The sequence below is a fragment of the Melopsittacus undulatus genome, chromosome 3 (assembly GCF_012275295.1).
Source record: "Melopsittacus undulatus isolate bMelUnd1 chromosome 3, bMelUnd1.mat.Z, whole genome shotgun sequence".
In the NCBI taxonomy this organism is placed as follows: domain Eukaryota; kingdom Metazoa; phylum Chordata; class Aves; order Psittaciformes; family Psittaculidae; genus Melopsittacus; species Melopsittacus undulatus.
The window spans coordinates 69,466,266-69,492,087 of NC_047529.1; the positions used below are offsets into that span (position 1 = coordinate 69,466,266).

General features: G+C 36.8%; 1 protein-coding gene across 1 annotated transcript in view; it reads left to right on the top strand.

Moving 5' to 3' along the window:
* Positions 1-25,822, top strand: part of LAMA2 (laminin subunit alpha 2) — a 361,887-nt gene that overhangs the window by 270,484 nt on the left and 65,581 nt on the right. Inside the window, exons 34-40 of the mRNA XM_031054109.2 lie at positions 27-125; positions 5,991-6,102; positions 10,549-10,711; positions 14,891-15,101; positions 16,692-16,808; positions 18,278-18,441; positions 22,047-22,185. Coding sequence (XP_030909969.2) covers positions 27-125; positions 5,991-6,102; positions 10,549-10,711; positions 14,891-15,101; positions 16,692-16,808; positions 18,278-18,441; positions 22,047-22,185 — 1,005 coding nt within the window. The remainder of the gene's footprint in view (positions 1-26; positions 126-5,990; positions 6,103-10,548; positions 10,712-14,890; positions 15,102-16,691; positions 16,809-18,277; positions 18,442-22,046; positions 22,186-25,822) is intronic.

A 25,822-nucleotide genomic window follows, 5' to 3' on the forward strand; every position in this document is an offset into this window, starting at 1 on the left:
TCACTCTCTCTCCTCTTCCCCAACAGCATTTGCTTTCGCCTCAGAGAGCTCCAGAGAGATTTCTTCAGCTAGCACAAGAAAATCTGGATACCCTGGTGACAGAAATGGATGAACTACTGACAAGAGTAAGTCTATGATCACGTTGGGGTCTGTGGGTTTGGTTAAGGCTGCATAATGACAGAAATCTTCTGCATATGAATTAAACATGAATGAATAGATGAATTATAAGATGCTTCTCAGTCTCAGTGTTTGAAATGGCAACAAGTCCTCCAACAACCTCTTTTTGCGGGCCAATACATTGAGATATATTTTCTGCAAAACTTTATAATAATTTCAGAAAACTTTCTAATGCTGATACAAACCACCCAAAAATGAACATATTTGGAAAAGGTGACACTCAAGGAAAGAGAATTCTTGATGTAGCATTCAAGGTCTTTTCCATTACTTCAGCTGCAGGTTAAAACAGCTACAAACTTAATAGCAATAAAAGCATAGGGTTACCATGCAGTTTCTTGCATGTCTGGAGATTTTTTGTTGATTTTCTTGAGTGGCTGAGGTTTTCGGTAGCTGAACTGCCTGGTTTGCTTCCTTTTTTTTCTGAACATTAGTACTGTCTCTGGTAAGGTTACCTGCTTTCTGCAGCAGCAACATCATCTTGCTGTATCCCCTTTCAAACTTCCTAAGTCTGACTGCCTTGAGATCTCAGCCTGTTTCTTTTTCAGTTTTGCCCTGTTGCAACACAAGTAGCCTGGCTTCACTCATAGTTACTTAGTGCCCAACCATCTCAAGCACATTATAGGAAAAGTTTTGCTGGTTTGCAGTTTCATTTTCCATTTTGGGTTATCTATTGTGTTGGCTTATTTCCCCAGGAGCTGTAAATCAAATGATAACCTACCCTGAGCTACTTGTTTTAAAGAAACTTTATGGCAAGGCAACGGATTTCCTGGTATAACTCATTAAGAGTCAATGAATGAATTGAAATGAGGACAATATCTAAAAGGAAGAATTCAAATATATGCACAAGGTGTGTGAGTTTAGTTAAATATGTGTTCTAGATATCATTTATGAGGGTACTGAGAGTCTTCTGGATATCAATCAGTGTGCTATTTACTCTTTTTATTAGGAAAGTCTTTTTTCAATATCGGCCTTATTTAGGTCGGTAAAGGACATTGTTCACGAAAATAATATAAATTGTGCCACCTAGTGGAGAAAAAAATACGGAAGTGGACCAGCCACAGTGAAAATACAGCTGTCCAAAATATACGAAGGACAAGCAAAAATCATATTCAGGTGTTGTGCTTCCCTTCGCTGAACAGCCAGCTACACAAGATATGGATTACTGTACTGATGAATATATACCTAAGAGAATTTACCTAAACCCCATCATGTCTTAAAACTGTTCATACCTTACAGAACTAAAATTCTCAGAGAAACTGGTTTGTTTGTGTGCATTATATGCAATTTTAAAAACAACTATTAAGACATAGGCAGTGGTTAAAGCATCTGTCATGTGTTTACATATGTATGTACATATGTGTGTACTTACACACACACACACAAACACATGCATACACAGGTATTTATCTATAGATACTCTCATTGTGAGTGTAATGGTAGCTTGTTTTTTCACTTCTGTTTTATTTTTGTTTTATTGTTTGGTTGGTTGGTTGGTTTTCTTCCAGAAATAACTATGGTAGTTTTATTTCTAGGTGTATTTTTAACTTAATGAAACCCTAAAAAGCAGGGGAAATTATTTTTGTCGTGTTAAGATTTTTCAGCCTTAGATTAAGACAGTTAGGTTTTTTAAGTCTTTGCATGGTTTCTATTTTTAATATCTTTACCTAATTGCCCCACCACCAAGAATTAAATAAATTGAGATGTCCTAAAATAATGCTGCAAATTCTGACCTTTTGTAGACTATTGTCTTGGAAAGAAAAATATTGAAGGTGTAATTTTAGAGGAGGTAGTGTGGTGGCCAGATTTTCATTGCTTCTCTTTCTGCAATTTTCTGTTGTTGCAATGGGTCAGTAACCTTATGATTTCCAGTTATCCTTACAAAGAGTTGTTAACTGGACTGCAGCTGGGTTTTTTTTAATTTGAGGACTGGAAACTGATGACAAGTCCTACCCTTGTGTTTCTGTGTTTGTAAATAGGAATAATGTCCCAAAAAGAAGAGTGGGTCCTGAAGTAGTGTGTGCAAGTCTCATTTCCAAATGAAGATATTGCTAATAAACACATACATAATGGCTAACACTTGGATTGCATGATAGAACCATAGGCAGCAAAGTTCTTTCCTGTATCTGATTTGCAGGCTCACTACATTTTTAAAGTGAAACCAGTAGTAATGACAAAAAAGGTTGATGGGGTTTTCTGAGGAGTCTATTTCCATGAAAAAAAAAATAAAAAATTACCCATTTTAAGGTTAAATGTGAAAGATGAGTGTTTAGTCACTACAAAACCTTTGGGGCTTTTGATTCCTTGTGGGTGGTCTCTTTTCAACCAGTGATCCCTTATATCAGTGATCACTCCTTTTTCTCTTTTTTTTTCATCATATCCTTTTCTTCATTCACTTGACCATACAGAAGGACCTCGCATCTTTCTCACACTGATTATATTTACATGTTTTCATGCACATTCCTACCTCTATGATCCTGGGCAGACCTCATATTCTTCAGTTCCTCTCAGTTGACTATTTTTAGGCAAAAGCTCCTCTTCCTTCTAATTAGGTACCTTCAAGAAAGACATAGATCAGAATCACACCTCTTGATCGAAATGCTTCTTTTGATTTTGTAAACTTTTTCATTTCTCCCATACCACTGAATTTCTCAGTCTCAAAAATTTCTGGAAGTAGTAGCAGAGGCAACTTATTTTGCAATAGTTAGAAGCATTTGGAGGGAGAGCCAAGAACTTCCATCTGTAGAGTGAGGTCTGTGTTTACTACTCCTTCTGTGGTCTGCATCTCAAGAGCTTCCTTCCAGATGCCATCCAGAGGAGTTGCTTATGGCTTGGTTAAGACTTCAGACTAAACACATGAACAAAACCAAAACCAAAATGTGTGTGCAATTGCTAGTACATGCTATCAGTTTAAGTTGCTGCTTGGCTAATAGTCTTCAGACAAGGGCTTCCGTGGAACCTTCATCAGTAAGTACAATCTGTGAACATCATCAATGCAGGCTCACTTATCCCAGACAATTTCTTTACTAGATTTCCACTGTAAGGGTCCCCTTTATGCCAGAAATTCTTATTTGTGTATCATTCCAAATTCTTATTCTGGGTCCAATCTACCTGACCCTTAGTGCCCCCACAGGAAAAAGTTTGTTATGCCTGTTTAAACTGCTTGGAAGTGCTGAACACTGACCTTATAGAAATGTCAAACTCTAATAAAAAGAATATACATAAAATTAATAGGACTTTATTAACAAATGGAAATATTTAATTAGCCGTGGAATCACTAGGTACACTGTCAAGGATGTTTCCATTTAATTTGGTTTATGGAGTTAAATCTAGACCAGATAATGAAACAAAAGGTTATTTTTTGGCAAAGCAAATTACGGAAAAATACAGAAAGCCTTCCGTGGAGCTGAATGGGCTTGAAGTACTAAAGAGATCTGTCATTGAGAGGTTGTGAAAACTGTTCAATCACAGATAAATGTGCACAAAAATGTAGTACGTGGCATTCAGTCATAGATATTGAGAGGTTAAAGTGGACAATTGGAATGAACCTGAACATGGAAAAGTAATCAAAAGCAAGAAAAGCATATGTAAGTTAAAAATCACCATTTGTAGTAAAGAACTTAGAAATATTATGGAGTATAACAAAAGTGAACGTGAAAATTCCAAGCAAATAAACCCCAGAGAATAAAAGGCTGATTGTGGAGAATTTGACTATAAATATTAAGGTAGTTCTCAATTACATGAAGAATGAAAAGACATCAGGAATGCCAAATTGAGTTAGGGCAGTGGTTCATCAAGACCATTCTTGTTTTCCTTTTTTCTATCTCAATTGCTCTTACAGCTCACTGTAATAATATTTTCATTCTGTGTCTAGGCAGGTAAAGGGGTTTTGTAGATCTTAGAGGAAGTAACCAATAGCACAATTAAAAATGTAATTTTGTAAAAATGTGAAAAGCTGTGTTCTTCTACTGACACAGGGAGGAAATAGAACCAACTCTCCCCAGTCAGTATGAGTTCCTAATTCTTCCTGTATAATTCTATTTACCTAAACCATTTTCACATAAATTATTTTCAGAGTAACTACTCAAGTAGACCAGAACTGTAAGGGGTATAACAATGGTAGGGATTTGTCCTGGGTTTAGCAGTAGCATCATTTTTTCTCCTTCTTAGTAGCTGGTGCAGTGCTGTGGTTTCGACTTTCGGCCTGGGAACAGCACTGATAACACCGATGTTTTTAGTTGCTGCTCAGTAATGTTTACTCTGACCAAGGACTTTCTGAGCCTCATGCTCTGCCAGGATGGAGGGGAAGCCAGGAGGAAGCAGAGACAGGACACCTGACCCAAACTGACCAAAGAAGTATTCTATACCACAGCACGTCATGCCGAGGATGTAACTGAGAGTTACCCGGAAGGACTAGTTCACTGCAGGGCTGGACTAGGTATTTGTCAGTGCTCAGTCAGGCGGGGTGGGGTGAGTTATCAGTGGGTGGTGAGGTGTTGTATTCTCTTCCCTTGTTATCTCCCTTATCATTATTATTATTATTGGTGGTAGCAGTAGTGATTTGTGTTATACCTTAGTTATTGAACTGTTCTTATCTCAGCCTGTGGGAGTTGCATTCTTTTGATTCTCCTCCCCATCCCTCTGGGGGAGGGGGGGAAACTGTGTGGCTGACTTGCCAACAGGGCTTAAACCGCAGCAGGATTTCATTTCAGAAACCCAGCTGTCCTGATGTTTCTGAACAACTTCCACCTAGAAGCTAATCAGACAAAAAGAAGTGTGTTAAAGTAATACTATTTCTCTTTGACTGTCATTGAAAAGTGGGGGTTGGGGGGGTGGAAGGGTGGGAGGGTGGCAGGGTGGGTTGAAACTGAGAAAACAGTTTGTACAGCTCATGTCAGGGAAAACCTAAGCTCATTTTGAATTTTTGACCTTCTAGCTATTTCCAAGAGACTGGAAAGCTCATAACACCTTACTTTAAGATGTTTCTTGGGAGTGAAATTCCCAAAGAGAAAAATGGGGTCTTTTGCTTTTCAAGTACAGTTTGACAAGCTTGTTGCTTGAAATGGTCATCTTCTTTTTGATAAAAATGGATTTATTTCATAGGTAGGGACCTTGAGAGCTACATAGAATTTACTAAGGTGATTTCTTTCTTCAGCATGTTTTTAAGGTCTGCAGCAGATGTCTGTCTTCATCCTGCTGCTGCTGCTGCAACTCAATACAATTATAAAACATTTAGTTGCACAAAGCTAAAATGTTACTGGGCACCCCAATATGTTATAAATAAACAAATTCAAGCATTAGAGCTGAAAAAAAAACAGCTTTTTTTTTCCCCTTGGATTAATTGATGTATTGATTTAAAATTCTGCTTGCCAGTTCATGAACTGTCTCTGAGAACACCTCTGGAGAGGAAGCAAAGAGGTCATGATTATCTGCTGCACTTTGTCAATCGAAATGTGCACAGTTGTGAAACTATGGGAAGTATTCCCTGAAGAATCTATTAAAAGGTTCCAAACAATGTTTCTTTAAGCAAATTCAGTAAATAGTTTCATTCTCTCTCCCTTTCTGTGCTGTTGCACACAGCTAGGGTTTCTAAGAACCTAAAATAAAGCCCTCCAATTTCCATTTAAAGGAAAAGGTAATAAAATTAAATTATGTACTTGAACAGAGCATGTCATTTCCCATGCATCTTATCAATAATTCATTGATTGCCTTTTGCCTGTGGGAAGTTTTGTACATAGATTCAGCCAGTAGGAATATCATACAGTGCATCCTTGTCCTGTTTATTAATTATAGTTTTCCTAAATTTGAATTACTAGGCTACCAAGGTGACAGCAGATGGTGAGCAAACCAGGCAGGATGCTGAGAGGACTAACGACAGAGCGAAATCTCTTGGACAGTTCGTCAGAGGCATTCTCCAAGCTGCTGAAGGTACTGGAAAAAGAAAAATGTGACATTTGTTTCTTAAGAAAACTGAAGGATGGTAAGGAATAGGGTCTGAGAGACAGTGAGGAAGAGCTTATTCACTGAGAAATGCATGTGCTTTAAATGCTGAATGAGGAAAATATAGTCAACTGTCTTCAGACTTTTTCCAATCTACAGATGCAGTTTATATACAGTTAGTGTACTGGTATTTAAGCGAAAAGACTAGCAGAATACTGAGCATGTTCCTTCAGGATTTTTTCAGTTATTTGAAGAAAAGCTCTTATGATTAAGAAACTAACAGGGCTTAGCCTTTGTTTATTTTTAAAGCAGTTAAAACCAGGTATTGGTAAAAGAGTTTGATGTAATTTTAGCACTTGGTATATTAACACTTCATCTTAATTCCCCAAACTTACTTCAAAAATACATTACTACTTGCTTTTAATGAACATCTGCTGCTTGGAATTTGCATGTGACTCCTAACCCTACCTACGTAGTGGCAGGAAGCCAACTCTTCCACAATGCAGTAAAGACAACCAAAAGCATTATAGATGGCTTCAAGTAGCAAGACCTGTATGTTGCACAAAACTATTACCTAAGCTCATGCCTTCAAAAAATGAAAATGACTGGCAATTACATGATTTTTTTTTTTACTTGAAAAATACTGATCTGTTCTTTCTTTCTCGGAAATCTCACCACAGTAGTGATTTCAGTAGTTCTTCTAAAGGCACGTTTCATTGAAAGAGAAAGCTTCCACTTTTGTCCGAGTTCTGTAAAATACATTTTATATTGCCTTTCTTGTAATACATCCCTGTACATGCCCTGTAGCTGAACTGAACAGCAATTTAGGATATATTTAGGATGTGCAACTTTGACATGAAATAAATGTGGGAAAAGCAACAAGAAAAAGTAAGCAAGTTTTCAAGATTTTCTTGTTTTCAACAAAAGACCAAGTTTCTTATATTTCAGGATGAATTTGGAATGACAAGGGAATGACTTGGAATAAACCAAGTTTTTGCTTCACAAAGTTTATACCCAAACAAAAGTGTCTTCTAGTAGGTTTAGCCATAGGAGGTACAGAGTTAGAAGACACTGAGGGGGTCAAATAAATATATGCAGTATCATAGAAGTAGGGAAAAGACTTTAAAATCAATGTGTTTGCCTAATGGCCAAGTTAACATTTTAAGAATAGACGAAATACAGGAGCACAGGGCTGAAAGATACCTTCCAGGTTGCTGCATCCACTCCCCTGCTATCACAAGCACACTAACCCTCATCTTCAAAGCAATTTCCACAAATACACACAATCTGAACAGGAAACAGTTTCAGACCTCTTCATAACTAAAGTCCTCATTTCTAGATAAACATATTTAGTTTATCATCATGTGTTCTTTTGGGAACCTTGTTCTTTAGTTGAAACAGGTTATTTTTCCTCTCCCTCATGCTTCCACTGCTCCTCCTACCCCAACTGTGTTCATAAAGAGTAATCATATTCCCCTTCAGCCCCTTATCTTTTTGACTAAAACATGTCAAAGCGTATTTTCTCAAGTCTCCTCATCAGATTCCTATAATTCACCTCTTTAAAATTAGGTTCATCTTTCCTGAGCACACATAACAAGCACTGAAATGAGGTTACTTCAGTGTCTTGCACTTGAGTAGCAGTAAAACCTGCCTGTGTGAGCTCTCCAAATGTGTTCTGGGATAGCATTTCTTTTTTTTCCGCAGCTGTTTATCACATGGTGCCATTGGAGATTCTTAGTATAGCTATATTCTTCTCACTAATACCTTATGTCTAACTGCAAAGCCCATTGTTTTCATCTGAAATTTCTGTTCTTATTTAGGTCACAACTTAGTATTTTCTACTACTTAATCTCATTCCAGTTCGATTACTTCAGTTTTGAAGATCACCCAGTTTGTTCTGCATAGCATTCTGATCTTTCTCTACTATGACTGTCTTATGGCTTTTACTCATAAGCATATTTTATCATTAAACTTCCTTTTTTTACCCAGAATTATGATTTGCTATTGAACTTTATAGTCTAACATGTACTGCCTTTAAGGAAAAAAAACAAAACAGCCAAACAAAAAAAAAAAAAGAACAAAAAACTAAACAAACCAAACAGACAAACCCCACACTCATTTATTCCACATCTTGTTTTCCACTTACTTCCAAAGCAAGTTTTCAGGCTGTAATAGAATTCCCATTTCTTCAAAACAGGCACTATATTTTCTTGTTGTCTGTCAAACGGTCTTCTTTCTGGATTTGTAATGCATGCGCCAAATCTTTCAAGTCTTTGAAATGGGAGTTCTTTGGCCATTCTAGCTTGAGTTCTTCAAAATTTTTCCTCTGATTGTGATAATTTCTGTATCCTTACTTCTGATTGACATTCTCAGTTGTCTTCCTGTTCAAGATCACCACCTTTTAAAGACTGAGCATAAACTCTCATCTTATGTTGGAGTCATTCCTAGATTATTTTAAACCTTGATGGCATTTTAACTGCATATTGGCCCTATCGCTTCTTTGCCTCTTCTCTTTTTGACCTATGATACGTTGCTAGGTTGTTCCTTACAGACTTTATGTCCATTCATGGTGTTCTGATTGAGATGACCAACCAGCTGGCAGGTATTCTTTATGACCATTTCTTGTCCCCCATCCCTAGTTTAATACAGACTTCTGAAAATTATAGTACTTTGGATCTCTAGGTGTTCAGGCCTGTATCTGTGACCCTAAGCTCCCTAGTACTTGTTGCCAGTAGGCAATAACTTTGGGACAAAATGCCATGAAATTTCTATTGACTGAAGGTAACACTTGAGAATGGCAGTGCTCAGAAATACAGGATTGTAGGTGTGATGGAAGCCTCCCTAAATGTCAGGGAATCAAGGAATTCTTCAAACCAGAAAAAACCCTTATTACAAGTGAGAAGTTTGTAGTGATTTGTTGTAATGGCTGTACTCTGACCATTTATCCATTTCTACTGATCTGATTGCTGACTTTCTGGACTTCTAAGTACCCATAGCTAGTTTTCCTTCTTAACTATGGAATTACCCCAGCTTTGCACTTCCTCGTGTTTGTCTATGTCAGTGCATCCGTATCTTTTACCACCGCTGAACTCTTGACAGTTTACAGTATACTAAGACTAGAAAGTAAAGATTGTTATGTGGAGAGGAAGATGAAGGGTAAAGATGAAGCTAGGTATAAATTTTCTTGGACTTAATAAAATAGCTGAGATAACATATCCATTTTCTCTTCTAAGGTAAATATTCAGGGAGATTAAATGGCTATTTATTTAGTCCAGATTAAAAAACTAATAATATAAGACTATTCCTGGCCTGAGGTAAGTTAGCAATTATACATAGCATAATGCAGAAGTAATCTGTGATCCATTTAAACAAAGTCTAGTATTTTACCGGTTCTCATTGCCCCACACATAACCACTCTTATTTAAAGATCCAAATATCAGTTCTCACCAGTAAATCAAAAACATCTTTGAATTAAAATTTTCTTCGTAATTTGCTGTAAACCTACACAATGTGTAAATGAAATAGTAATTTATTTGAAGTTTGTAAGACAGATTCTAATTTCTACAAGATTTAATTTCAAATATTCAGAAGTACCCATGTGACCAGGATCTGTGCTATTTTGGAGAAATCAGTTACTTGGGACCCCTGTGCCTGAGGAAATGCAGCAGACATTTTTAAAATTGAAGATGGAACTGATTGTTGTAAATGACCTAGTTGCTTCTGAAAATGTATATTCTAATATGCTGTGATGTGGCAGAAAGATTTTAGTCAGTCTTTGAATGTGATACCATATATACAGCTTTGTCAGGAATAATTCAGCTATTCCAAATACATGATACATTTATAGTGTACCATCATATATTCCAACCTTCACACCCTTATTTTCCATTTCTGGGCATCTATTTCTAGATGCATGAGGGGTTTTAGACATTTGCGGGTGTCTTTTATTACTGTTCTCTCTCCTTCTTTTTCTGAAATTTCCCAGTCATTTATTCTTCCTAGCACTGTTAAGTCTGAATGCTGAAAAATATATAAATTATAATTCTCCAGAAGTACTTTAAATATATTTTTCATTGCTCATACTGTCTGCTCCTTTCTATGAGCAAGGTACCAAATTATCTTTTGCTGTTTTCCAGTGCAAATTCTTTCTTTCAGGGGGAGGAGGGGAGCAATATATTACTTTCACTAGATACAAAGATTTTTCACTTTAATTATTGTGCTTAAAAGTGAGCTATAAGAAAAGGTTTGATGAGACATAAAACTTTTCCTCCTTTGTTAGTGATCATTGGATTAACCATCCTGTATATTTCACAGCATGAATAACCACTGCAAGTTGCATTCCACTTGCTAATAGTTGGTGAGCAGATGCTTAAAGACTTTCTTGTTGTTTTTATTAGCTAACTCCCTACATAAATAATTGTTGCCCCCCTGCAGCTGCAAAAGAAGATGCTATAAAACTGAACGAGACACTAAGAACCCAAGACAAGACCTTGGAGAAGAGTCTTCCAGAACTGCAGAGTGAGGCTGAGAGAATGATTGCAGAGTTGAGAAGTAGACGGCTGAATATGCAAGAAGGAATAGCTCAAGATGAGTTAAAGTGAGTAGAGATCTCAGTCTTCAACCTCCTGGTGATAATATCTGAGTCTTGTAAATGTTATTGTCATCTTTTCTAATCAAGTTTTCAAGCTGGGGCTTACAGAAATACAAATGGTTGCAAACCCTAATACTTCATATCTGTTAAATGTAGCATTTGCATTTTTGGAAATGCTTACTTATGTGGAAAGCAATCCCTAGGAAATTACTTCTCTGCTGCACAGGTGCCAGCAACATTTCTAATCAAATATTGAGCAATTTGTCTCAGTTTATGTTTAAATTCTGCTCCTGATGAATGGCTTTTTGTACTGAAATGCTTGTCTAGAAGCAGGCTTTTTTTCTGCAATACTAATGGTCTAATAAAAAGAATTACCTGTCTGCAAAGTTTTTCTAGTAGCATGGACATTCAAAAGGTGTATTTTGCCATAAAAGAATAGTGTAGATAAGAATATTCCAACTCTGTGGCACAGTCAGAAGCCCAGGGTTTGGTTATTTAGTGATCCGTAAAAATAAAAAATATGCATGTATATGCAATTATATTGGCAGCTCTTTATACAGCATTTTTCAAAATGCTGAAAAATTACCTCATCCAGAAAAATACTTGGTTTAAAGTTAAAATTCTGTTAGCCTATTATTTCTGTGTCAGTCAGACAAGGCATATTTCTAGAGCTAGGCTTTGGTTAGCATTTCAACAAAGCAAACAGCTAGCAGGTAAGCCAGCTGAGCAACTATGTGGTCCACTGGAGCTGTGATGTCTCTGAAAACTGTCTGGGATAAAGGTATTCACACTTGAAAATGTCAGTTATCCGGTGCATGCATACGGTAAGGAGACGTAAATAGATTACAAAATTAGCTAAGAATTCCAAGCACTATAGAATCAGATTTGCTCTGGTTATCTTGCACGTTATAAACTGGATCATTTTCTGAAAATTCTACTAGGACAGTATTTCTTACCATCATTCTGGAGGTTTTGCTTTCTGTTCTCTTGAGAAAGGATATGTTGCAAACTTATTTTTCAGCAATGTTTTATTGCTTTTTCTTCTTATTCCATTGAGCCTCTTCTGTGCCTTCTCTACTCATACGTATACATAAACCAGGGAAAAGTAAGAAAGCAAAAATTTAGCCAAACCTTTGACAGTGCTACTGCAATCATAGGGGAAACTGGGGGGAGGCCTTTCAAACAAGATGTTCTTAGTCCTCAAATGCTACAGCCAACATGAAACTGTCAGACCAGCATGACATGCAGAAGGGTTCTGCAGGGAAAAAACTTCTCCCTTTTACGCTTCTCAAAATACACAAAGTGAATATTTTCATTTCCTGATAAAGGAATATATTTTATACTAAGAAATATATGAGTATACTTGCTGATTTGAGACCCCATTTAGAGTACTGTGTTCAATTCTGTCATCCTCAACATAAGAAGAACATAGAGCTGTTGTAGGAAGTCCAGAGAGGGCCACAAGGATAATAAGGAGGCTGGAGCACTTCCTGTATGAAGACAGGCTGAGAAAGTTGGGGGTGTTCAGCCTGGGGAAGAGAAAACTGCATGGAGACCTCATAGCAGCTTTGCAGTATCTGAAGCGAGCCTACAAGGATGCTGGAGAGGGGCTGTTCATCAGGGAATATCAGTAGTTCATCACTACTATCAGTAATGATAGGACAAGGAGTAATAGGTTTAAACTTAAATAGGAGATGCTTAGGTTAAACATAAGGAAGGAATTCTTTACTGTGGGAGTGGTAAGCCACTGGAACAGGTTGCCCAAAGAAGTGGTAAATGCTCCGTCCCCGGCAGTGTTCAAGGCCAGGTTGGATGGGGCCTTGAACAACCTGGTCTAGTGTGAGGCTTCCCTGCCCATGGGAGGGGGGTTGTAACTAGATGATCTTAAGGTCATTTCCAACCCTAACTATTCTGTGATTCTATGATTCATTCTATGAATTTATGCTTTCATCAAAGTTGCATGGTTTATCTGAAGGATAAGATCACCTCTTTACAGTTAGTCATTGATATCCACAAAATATTAGATGAACCCAACGGACAGAAAATTAGTCATCATGGCTTAGAGAGCAGGAAGGAAAGGGCCTTAGATAATGTTTTCTGAAAATCTTTTTCAAAATACTGTATATTAAAGAAAAATAACTTAAACCTGCTTAAATAATATAGTAAGGTAGTGAATAGGATCTGTTCTGCACAGAAAAAGGATGAAAACAATTAATAACTTTTAAAACTCTGTGAGTGCTGGTATATGTGTGGATCACTGTGCTCACATGTATTGTTGCACAATTATTTAGCAATGGTTTTGAATATCTCTTCAAGTCCCATGATCATTTTGAAGTAGTTACTCATGTCTACTCTTTGTTGAGATGTCTTCTGTTGGTGATTGTATTCTGCTTTCAGAATTTTGTCGTAGAACAGAATGACCACAATTAGTGGATTCTTCTTACCTCTCCTATATTTTAAGTGAATTCGCGAAAGTTAAATTAGGAAGATAAGTGAAGGAAAGTTTTCTTGCTTTCATAGATGGCAGAACTTCTCCTACATGTGCAGCTTTTTCCCTCATTTATTTTCCTTCAAACTTTTCAAATCAAGTCTGCCATCTGATTGCCTTAATGTACTGAAATGGCACATTAGTCAATAAATTCTCTCTAAAAAGAGCATGCTAAAAATACACCAGTTTCTGTCCTAAACAGCCCTGATTTTCATAATTATGAAATAAATCTTTCAATATTTTATAACATTCCTACACATTTTCTCGGATGCCACTGAGTTGCTATCAAGGGATGCTGTGAATCAGAATTCTGTCTTTCTATTTAGCATGCCGAATAGCTTTAATTTTGTGTGACTTTTTCTTCCATAAATTTGTCTGATGACTTTTGAGCCACTGTGACCTTCTGTCATCCAGTTTCCTGTAAGAATGAATTGCATAACTCAGACACACAGTTTTTTAAGATATACCTCTAATGTTTTGACGTTGTTTCCTGATATTTTTATTTCTGTATTTTCATTTTTGAAAGATATTAGATAGTTGATCACCTTATCCATTGCATTCATGATGTTACAGTTCCCATTCCTTCTCAAGACAACAATTTTAACATATTTAGACTCTCACATATATACAGTTTAAGAATAATTTTTTCATCAGTTTCTGATATTTCTTTCATTCCCTTGTACTCTTTTTGAGGATCCAGATCATACAGCATACCAGGTGTTAGGCCAGACCTGTAATTGTTTCTGCTAACACTTTAAGAATTTTATATAGTTTTATTCCATTTCTAGGAAGGTACCCAGAAAGTAGCACAGCTGAAATGTACAAGATAGCATTTCAAGAAATACAGTGCAGTCCAGTCACGCAGAAATTCTGGTACATAAAGCAAGGGATTACATGGAGCAGATTTATTGCATCGTACTTCATTAGAAAGAGCAGAGGGAAAAATGCACAACAGGTCGATATGGAAGTTCTATCTTTAGAGCACCCATGAGTTTTGAGGTAGACTGCTGGACAGATAGGCAATTTGGACTGTGCTATGAGGCAAGGTCATAAAAAAAAATCCATCTTCATACTGTTCCTCCAGTATTGCAGAATAAAGGTGTCAAAATTCGCCAAAATGACAGGACAGTAGCTGCTAATAAAAAAAAAAAAAAATGGAAAAGGTATGGGAGAAGTTCTAAATGCCTTTCTACACTTCTATGACAAGCTATTAATACTGTGATTTGGTTTTTTTTTTGTATTTAAACACTTTTTATGTATATTTTGTCCTCAGAAGTTGCAATATTTTTTTCCCTTAAAATCAATGGCAGGGCAGGTGAAGAAAAAAAACAACATAATATCTCAGAAAATCACAAAGCTAGGGTAACAATTTGGCTTTCCTTGACTCCAGTTCAGATCCTTCATCTAAATGATGCCAGTGGCAGCATACAATTTCCATTTATGCGTTTCTTTTTAGAAGGCTTTTAATGGAACTGACCATAGGCAGGCCAAACTGGACCTTAGTGACCCTTAAAAACCTCTTTAGGAAAGGGCTTCAGAATAACTGTTGTTTCACTTTATTAAGTATGTGTTCTCTTGAATGTTACTTCAAGATTTGATGTAGAAGTCCATTTCATTTGCATGTTATTAAGAATATTCAGATTATTCAGTGTAGGAAATAAGAACTGAGTGGCTTTGCGGGTGGTGATGTTTTGCAGGAATGCAGAAGATCTTTTGGACAAGGTGAAGAGCTTATTTGGTGAGCCCAGTGAGAAAAATAACATTCTCAAAAATGAGGTCCGGGACAAGCTAGCAAGCTACCACACCAAAGTAGATGATGCTCAAGATCTGCTAAGAGAAGCTAGACGTAAAATTTGGGAGGCTGATCATCTATCTGCAGTCAACAAAAAAAATATGACCGTGGTAGAGGTGAGTGCTAATCGATTGCATCCATGATTACTTGGAGTCTGATTAAAGTTGGATATTTTGCATGATTAAATCCTGAAATAAAAATATAAGTAAACCAAAATATTATTTAAATGTAGCTATATCTGATGTAATTAAAGGAAACATACTCCTTCAGAATGAAGGAATACATTGACTTTTAAAAGTCGAATTACTCCACAGCCTTACTAAAATAATATCGTCTGCTTTTAAACACTGAGTGGAGGGTGCATTGGATTTATTATTCTGGGGAAAAATGAATTCATCTCAGTATAAATAATTAATGTAAAATTCAAATTCTGTCCTCAAAATTTAAATAACAATTCAGTTAAAATCTTTGTTTTCATAGATCTGCTTATAGAAAATTTGCATTTTCATCTTCCTTCACAACCCCTGGGAAGAAGACTGAAGGGGGGTATGTGAATATTACAGGCTAATAAATCAAACCCTATCCTCTGTAGTTACTAGCTGTTATAAATGTTCTCCCTCATAGCAGAGGGATCTGCTTGGAATTTAATTTTAATTGCAGAAACTTAAAGAGGATATTATACTGTACATTAACAAGCATTTAACCAAGACATAAAGAGCAAAGTCAACCTAATGAAGATAAATGTTTCAACTCTTTGTATCTCGATGAGCTTTTGCCTCATGTACAGTGATGAGGTTAGAGTTCTGAGACCTTAGTTCTCAGCACAGATTTGTGGTCTTGTCTAAATTAAGGAAATACAGTGCTATAAAGAATTTAGGTGATCTCTGTTCTGTGCATTTTCTTCCCAAAGGTGAATGGATAAATGTCAGAGAAATTACCTGCTTTCTCAATTTTTACAATATTCTCTGCATCACAAATATCACAGTGCCTTCATGCATCCTTTCCAGCAGTTCTGCCTACTTACCTGCCTACCAGTTGTTTTGAGGGTTCTTTTGCTTTCTTTTGACCCTGTTTTAAACAAGAAGCCATCAGAGCACACTTAACACTAGAATGCCATGGTCTTCTGTCAAACTAATCTGTGATATCCGATGGATCTTGCATGGGAAATTGACAGTTTCTTATTCAGAAATCCATTCTTACTACAGAAAATACACAGTATTTTCAGTAATTAGAAAATCAAGAATCATAAGTTTGCTCCAAACCATCATCTATTTTTTTTTATATTCAGTAGTTAGTGAAACACCAGATAAACAGGAGATAAACAGGAAAGCAGCAGAATATTTTGATAAAATTTGCCTTGATAGCCAGAGAAGGTAATTGTCAAAATGAGGGACTTGTGCATCTCCATAAACATTAGGATTTTTAACTTTTCTGATTCATTTTTCAGTAGTGCTACAGTCAGTTGCCTCTGTTAGAGAGCAACAAAAAGCCTACCATCTAAGACAATGACACAGAGCTGAAGACGGGAGGACAAAGGAAAAATACATTATATGTGCTTTATTGTTGTCACTGTCTTTGCTCTGAAAGCTCAGAGAATGCCAGAAGTGGTACTGTGGCATGGTGACAAAATTGGGAGCTAGTATTTGAACTGGCCTCCCATTCAAGTAAATAACTCATCTTTCTGTTTGTGTGCACACACCCTGTAGAAGAAAAAGCAAGCTGTACAAGATGGCAGACAAGACGTTGAAAAGATCCTGCAGGAAGGGAATGATGTCCTTAATGAAGCCAACACACTTGCAAATGAAATCAACTTAGCTATAGAGGTGAGTGCTTTATCATCCTTATCTGAGAATGAGTACAGCAAGGCATCATTACGGAAGCAAAATAGGTAATTAAAGTAATACCTGATTTTTTTTTTTTACTGTATCAATGTTGGAATATTTGATTTGGAAGAAACCATTTTTCCATTGTTGTATGGCTGAAAAGCTAATCTAGTATATAAAAATTATTAACTTTGAGGTTCAAGTGAATCATTGGATTACATAAAGAGCTAGTTCATAATTTTCCATGGACTCTGCCTTCTTTTATAAATACGGTCTTCTGGTTGTGGTACTGACTTTATCTTTAGAATTGCAGATACAGCAGACCCATTCACAAACTCAATGCAACTACTAGATGTAGATTTATCTGCACAAAAACTCCATGTGCATATCAGAAGGAAACTTCTTGAGAAGTAATCTGTTGCCTGTGGCAACAATTTTAAGTCTAGATAGGTCAGGGAGAGAAGAGACTGCACTCTCATTTTACATAATCTGGAGATGAACTTTTTTACAAGGACGTGTAGTGAGAAGATAAGGGGGGATGGCTTGAAACTGAAAGAGGATAGATTTAAAGTAGGTATTAGGAAAAAAATATTAAATATGAAGGTGGTGAGGCACTGGTACAGCTTGCCCAGAGTTGTGGATGCCACACTGCGCCACCCCTGGAATTGTTCAAGCCCAGGATAGGTGGGGCTTTCAGCATCCTTGTCTAGTTGCAGAAGGGTTGGAGCTAGATGATCCTGAAAGTCCCTTCCAACCCAAACTATTCTGTGATTCTACAATAACACTTTTGAAAATTTTACCTTAAAGGTTTTTCCAATCAGTACCTCAGCTACAAAAAAAAAAAAAAAAAACAAACAAAAAAAAAACCACCCCACCTTGAAATATTACTGGCTCTGGAAATACTTCCAGCTTGCATTGAAGATTGTTATAATGAATGGAAGAATGCCTCATGGAGAACTGTGGAAGGAAACACTTTGAGACAGCTTATTGGAACAGGAAAGACAGGTCTTCCAAAAAAGAATAGTTCTTACGAAGATACTAAGGAAAAATACAGTGAGGTTACTCAAACTCTCCTGAAACATGAAAATTCTGTCATTGGTTAGTTATTATTGTGCAGCATGCTGACAGTTTAGTCTAGATATGTATGCATCTACATTTAGGAAAGAAATCCAAATTATAGTTTATAAGCTTTTAAACTGTGCAGTTCCTTAATTGTAAAATAAAAGATTGTACTATGCTCAAGGCAGGCAAGTAACTCTTAAAATACTGTTTTGTCTCCACTGTGCCCTCCAGTCCAACCATTTCTTTATTGTTTCTGTATTAGTTCCCTGAAGTCTTACTTCATGGGTAAGTCATGAGATAATTCCTCAAAAGGAATAAATAAATAAATAAATAAACGTACATATATATATAGGGCTGCAGAGTGCCTGCATTCAGCTGATTAAAGGCCTTTCTTTTGCCATTTGCAGTATGTAGAAGATGTTGCAGAGAACATACAGTCAATGTCTGATCAACTGAATGATAAAATAAATGATTTATCACAAGAAATTCAAGACAAGATGCTTCCAGAAAAGGTGCTGCAAGCTGAGAACCATGCAGCCCAGCTGAATGAATCATCTGCAATACTAGATGGGTAAGGCAGCTGTCTGTCAGTAATGATAAGATTATGAAGCAGGTTTGTGAAATTGCATGACAGAAACTGAAGGATGTTTTTAGACTTTGACATCTGTCACTGGGACTATAAAAATACCCAATGTTCTGTACAACTATCCAGTTGGTTACATTGTATATGTATCTTTACATATACATATGTATATGTAAACTGTTTTATATATCTTGTGATGCTTATAGGCTGCATGAACTGCAAACAGTGCCCTCAGATGAACTCATAACACTATTTAACTTACCATATACTTACTGCTGTGTTGATATGAAAGAAATTGAACTTCATCTTACGGAGCCCACTATATGTTTTCATAAACATTTGTTAAAAACAATCAATATTTTCATTCTTAAGATGACCATTTGGTAAGAGACCCTTATGGAGCTAGTTTTTTTTACAGTCAGAAATCCCCCATAGTGACAGATCATAACCCCTCTAGTGACTTCAAACACTCTCCCAAAATCAGTAAGTGTCATGGGCCAAAATGCTTAAATCTAAGTACACTATCTTCAGTTTCTGTTTACCACTATCACATTCCTAAATACAAAAGAGAATTGCAATGCCCTGGGTTTGTATGACCACAATGGTCTTTATATGAGTTTCAGAAATAATGATGTTTTTCTATTCATCATGAATATAGTTTCCTGGAAAGAGTAGAAGAAAAGAAAGGGTTCAGTTTGTTTGGAGTTTTTGGGGCTTGGAGGGGTGTCTTTTGTTTTATTGCTTTTTTTTTTTTTAATTTAAGAAAGCAAGCCATAAATAGGAAGTGTAATTTGCAACAGTAATACCCAGAAATAGATCATGGATGTTCTGCCTTTTGGAACCTGTCCCCGTCATAGCTTCAGAGTTTTATTTTCTCAAAAGTACAACATGAATAAAAAAATTGAGGTGTTCTGTTTTTTTTTAAACATCAACAATATGTTCATTTTTGCTGCTTACATCTTTTATATCTACCTGAAGACTTCAGTATCCCAAAAAAACTTGTGGGCAGATGCTTAACAAACTTTCTTTTCTTGCCAGAATCTGTAATTTTGAGGAAAAGGCACAGAATTACCTCTGATAAAGTGTCTGATATTTGCAAAATTACTGGCTTCATGTACAGTGTAGTCATACTACTATAGATACTCAGTTTGCTTTATGTTTTGAGAAGTATGTAAAATAATGTTATCTGTGGTTTCGTGAGTAAAAACGATTTGAAAGGCATTGTTTCTAGAAAAACATAACTTTTGTAAATGGTATGTGCACTGTCTGATTAGAGCATGTCAGTTTTCTGGTGTACCCCTCGCCTAAAATAGATGACTTGTGTCACATCCAACCACAGTCCTCAGTTTGGATATAAATACCCAAATACATGGAAAGTTGTCATGGAACAACTAAGAAGCAGAGAACATGTAGACAAAAACCAATATTTTGCCTCCTTAATGAAATGTTGGCAAGACATATTTTGAGACAGACATTTTTAACTATACTAAATAGATGGTTTTGTGAGTGTGTGCAGTTGCTTCTCAATGCAAGTTGATGAGCTGGCCTTAAAAACCTTAGGGTAGTGTTTAAAGTTGCATTCACTGTGGTATAACAGTACTGTGTGTACGTCTATCTGATCCAGACATTAGCCTCGATTTCTTAAGATATACAATAACGCAAAAGCAAAGTCATGAAAATATATCTAAAAAGAAATTGTTCAAAATCAAAATTTATAATGTGGTCAGATAGATACATAACTTCAAAAGACAAAGAATTTCCAAGGTCTGATATAATCCTCCATAAGAATGGAAGCTGACTTCATGCATTGACATCAGTCTTAGTTTACAGGAATATGCAGTCTCAATCTGTTTTAAGAATTCGAAAAGTAATCTATCTTCACAACTGGTAATTGAGTGTCTTTCAGTTAATACTAAATTTTCTGAGAAATAGAATTTCATTTTACAGGAGAAATTGAAGGAGACTTCTTTCTCTCTAAGGCTTCAAAAAAAAAAAAAAGGGACCTTAGCAACCCCCTCAGGCTTCAAATAGTATACTGATTGAAAGCGAGGACATTTTTTAAGACTTAGAATATGGAACAGTTCATGGATTTAACCTAAGAAAAAAATTATTTTTCCTGTATACAAGGAGGTATTAGTATAGGCTTGGGTAAACGTTGCTGGTATTTGCAAATTTAGTTTGGTTCCCTCCTAGCCAGACTGGATATAAACCATATTTGTAAGTAGTACTTGAGCTACTAGTTAGATAGCTATTCTGGGCTGTGCATTTCTCAAACAGAGCATCACAAAAAGTTACTGTAGACTAATGAGCTCCATCTGTATTTGAGGAAGAAGCTATGCTTTTCCAGGAGTGTTGCAGAGGCAGCTCAGTCATACAGTTTCTGCAGCAGCCTAAAGGGAATCTCTTTCCCTCTATTAACTACATGTGGAGTCCAGGGAGCATACCTTCCATCCTCTTTGTCTTTCCTGTTGCATTTTGTAGAAATTATTAACTACTCAATGAAGCAAAGATTAAAGCCCAGCTGTCCCAGTTCCTCAGATAATAGTTTAATTACCAGGTTAGAGAATTAATTTCTCTTTCTTACACACACACTGTCTCAATGACTAAATATTTTATAAAAGCTGGAACAGGTCCAGCAGGAGTAATTTCTGCCTCCTTTACATTTCTATACACCTTGATGGCTAGAGACTTTCCACAGAGGCAAAAATTCAAGTTCAAATCCATTCTTGTCCAATTCAAGTGGGAATTGTAGCCCATTTACCCATTATTCAGGAAAAGTATAGTAGGCATCAGACATAATGTATACTAAGCTAGATGTCTTCAGGCTAATTCCATAGGTGCAGTACTCCTTTTTAGAAAATATTTGAGTATATCATGCAGAGAAAATGCAAGAAAAGTGATTTCTCCAGACTGCTGGCTCTAAGTTCCTGTGGAAGGGGTTTAGCTCAGCTCCAGCCTACGCACCAGGGAATATTAGTTGTTTATAATTGCCTTGTAATCTAATTATTATTTTTAGAATTTATTGTTTCCTGTAAATTCATCATCCTATTCAATATAAAGCATTATTGTGTATGTTCTTCATTTTGGTCAGCAAAATTAACATTTAGGAATTTAGACAAGGAGAACTCCTCCAAACCTGGCATTTCTATGTTTAGCAGCCAGACCAAGAAATTATGTGTTCAGAGAGTCTACTTTAAAGTGTGCCTGTGATGATCCCCCATTTCATTCAGTGCAGAATTCATTGAGTTGTCTGCCTCAACACATAACCTAGAAACCCACATTATGAATATTGTTATCCGAATTATATTGTTAAGCACTGCATCTTTTCTCAGTGTCTGCTCCATTTTTAGCTCATAGAACACCTTTTAGCTACCATTGCTTTTTTATGTCTTTCTACACAGATAAAAAATTAATTCCAGTAAGCACATGATGCCGGAACACCTGAAATCTCAAGAGAAGCATTTCTCTCTAAAGAAATGCTTTAGAAATAGCCTTAGAAATACAAGCTGTTGGGTTTGAAAAAGTAGGATACTATGTTCTGTTGAGCTCTGATAGCAGGTTTAATGGTGTGTTTACTTTTCCCATACCAACAGAATCCTTGCTGAAGCCAAAAACCTCTCTTTCAATGCCACGCTTGCTTTCAATGCTTATACTAACATCAAGGATTACATAGATGAAGCTGAAAAAGTTGCCAAGGAAGCCAAGACTCTTGCAAATGAAGCTATGCAAGCGGTAAGAAAAATAAATAAATTGTGGAAAAAGGCTTAGGTTTTCTGTAGAACTGTTTTGCCATCTTATGACTTTATAAAGAAACCCCTGCCACCATAGATTCTTGTGCTGAGATCAGAAAGCTATGCCCCTGTCAGAGCTACGTGGACCTTCCAACTACATCCCCATTTGCTCCTAACTCCTGCTCCTTATTTTCCTTTCCTCTTTTGTTTACTATTCTTTTGTATTCTTTACTATTTTTGTATTCTTTAGTATTCTTTACTATTTTGTTTACTATTCTTCCTCCCTATGTCTTCCACCTTTTAGTTTCTGTCTGTGTCTCAAGGAGTCAGGAGTCCTTTGAGTCCTTTGAGTCAGGAGTGCAGGTCATTTGATACTCAGTAAAGCTAGTTTATAGTTAAGGAATGTTCTGCACACATTTAAGGAACTCCATACCTTAATTAACCCTTCACCCTTCAGTTTCATGAAAATGAGCAGGGACACTTCTCTGCACATAGGATAAACTGTGTGCATTCTAGAAATGGAGAATTGTAGGAGGGGAGAGGGAAGTTTTATTCTTAGAAGCCATACAGCTTCTTTTGTGAACTCTGCTGGTTTTCAAGAGGAATCTTATTCTCACTATGAGGTACTGCATGCAGACTTTTCAAGGAAGTGGAGAGAACTTCTGCAAATAGGATTGTAAAGTAAAGACAGCCTGAGCAGTAACAAGGAACTTGGTTCCTTAATGTGGATACTGTGAGCAGAAAACATTCTGAGCATAGCCAGAATTATTTTTTATGTCAAATATCAAAGACTTAATGGCTAATTGGTAGAAGTTGGTCAGAGAGCAGCTGACATGCATTTTACAGGCACACAGACACACAAGGAAATGACAATACAGTATGAAATTGCCAGACTGTATATTTGATGCAGAAACAGATGAATGAAAGCAACTTGTAGTTACAGCACTTGTGCATGAATAAAGGTAGTTTGGAGAGAGCTGATTCAGTCAAATGGATTATGAGAGCACCAAAAGTAATCACATGCTGCAAAGGTCTGTATTTAGGAGAGGAATAAAGTGATCTAGCCGCTGCACAAAAAAAATAATATTTTTAGGCTGTTTACATTGTCAACTTCTATTTCAAAGAACATTAATTACTATGTTTCTCTCTTGAAAAAAAATTTCAGCTCACACATTAGTATGCTCTGTAAATACTTATTTGTTTCACTGGAACTCCTAATTACAGTGCAGAAGTAAATAAGGAGATATGGATTTTTTTTCTTCTTATTAGGAAGTAATACAGATAGTTATCTTTTGCTCCTTGATGACTTGCAGTGAGTTAGGCAGGCAGCTGTTTCAAGGATTGAATAGTAAAAAAAGACACAGAGAAGTCAAGAAACAAAGCAAGCAATTACAGTATGGCTATAAAAGAGTATATATCAGACGGAGATTATACCATGGAAAGTAGATAAATAATTTGAAAGGGATGGAGGTGAAAATGGATAATATGATGGAAATAGAGGCAAGAGAATAGCAAAGAAGACTAAGATATTATTAAGGTGAGGTTTTAAGCATCTTCATAGCATGTATTCGTTAGCAGGAGCTTGGTTTTTGTAATGAGCTGCATATGTGTAACAGGAATCTGATAAAGAAGAGAAAGGAGGGAGCTGCTGTTTTTTAAATGTAATTGGCTTGATAGAGAGTAGAAGTAATCAGTGGTTTGCCATCAAAGTGCTGCAGAGCAAGGTAGATTTTTTAAATTTGGTAAATGGTCATGTGACTATTTTTGACCATCTTTTAAAAGAATGGCTTAATTGTGAAGTTCTGTCATCATTTCATTATTCTATTTTTGGAGGGTTTGTGGTAGGTTTGCTTGTTGTAAGTGGAGAGCTAAGCTGCTAACTGGGTAAACCAGGCCGCCTCTTTCTGCAAGCCCCAAGGAACCTATTTTTAGCTGAGCTTCAGCATGAGAGTGGTAGCACAGCCTCACTCAGGGCTGACTGGAGCATGGTGGTTCAAGCTCTCTCCTAGAAGACAGCATTTGTAGATTTGAGCTCCCTCAGGCTCAGAAGCCCCTAGATACTGTGTCCCATTCTTTCTGAGAAGGTGCTTTTTGGGACCTTTGTAGGAGACAGAGACAATGTGTTTTGCCTTCCTTTTGGAAGATGGAGCCATATTATTTTCTTTATGAGAGCAGTTTTGGGTGCCAGACTTTCGTAAAACTGATCTCCGGATGCTGGCAGATAATGGAGAGAAATGCTGTAGCTCACATGTATCCATGAGCCTAGCCTTTCCCATTGACAGGTGAAAATGTTGGGGTATAGGGGGATTGAAGGTTTCCCAACGGCAGCAAGCTGGTGCATGAACTAGAGATGGTAGGGAAAGGACTGAGTTTTAGATTATACCCTGTATGTCAATGCAATGAATAATTTACAAGAGTCTTAGTGATATCTCAGAGGAGTATTGATTTTTGGTTCGTAATGGGAAAATTGTTTTGTTTTCAAATTAAGCTAATATTGCTAAAAGCAAGAACAAAAAGATGCTTAAAATCCATTGTAATTACAGGAAGCCTGATTAGTGACTGGAAAAAATGTATTAAAAATATAATAGAAAAAATCCTCATTTTATGATAGATTTGCTTTGCCCTTTAAAAGCAAAATAAATTTATCACAGATGAGAAATGTCTAGCATTCAAGCAGTTTCAACATCCTATTACTTACTCAAGGCAGTAACTGACTGAAAAGTGGAGTCATGTTAACAGATCCAGCTTTAAGTGCCTGATCCTTCGCAATACATCTTGGAAATAGGTGATTATTCTTAGGCATTTTAGAGAGGGCTTATAGGCTAGTAACTGGAACTGCGGGGGCCATGTTATGTCCTAAGTAACTCATTCTTTGCTTTTGACTTTCTTTGTAGTGGTACCCCAACAGTTATGTTGGGTGTCTAGGTTTCCTTATGTGGTAATGGCATAAAGCTGCCTAGCCGTTCTCCTCGTGAGGTTGTCCTGGGGTGCAAATCATTTGTAACATATTGGTACTTCAGAATGCTCATCCATCTTCAGGACTGCTAAAAATGAAAGTCGTCCTAACTCTTGCATGGGCAAAAACTTCTCAGAATCTAAGTGTTTGTGGGGAAAAAAAAAAATTAAGGATAAGGCAGAACTATTTTTAATTGATGCGAATTAACGCTTAGGTCTGTAAAATACCTTCTGTGTCTGCAAGTTCAAGTAAGTTCAAAACCGTACCAGTGCATTTATATTCGTGCTTGAAGCTGTACCTGTGCCTGTGACCAAAACCAGGTCATCAGATTTGGACAACATGATGCCTACTTCATGTTTACATCCAGTCATGAATCCTCAGGAAAAAAATCCTTAATGCAAAGTCCCAGCAATTCTCATCCTGGTGTGTCCAGACCCTGACCCACATGTACCACACAATGCTGTGACTATTGCTGATGTTATTCTAACTTGCAGATGTAGAATATTAATGTGGTAAGTCAGTGATTCACACAGTCATGCCTGGGAGATCTGAAGGGACCTCCTCCCCCCCAGGAGAATGCCATAACCCCCCAGGCTATGGGCTGAACTGAAATCTTTCTACCCCTACTGCAGAAGCTGGGTTGTTTGGCAAAAAGAGAATTCAAGGTTGATTCAAATACCAG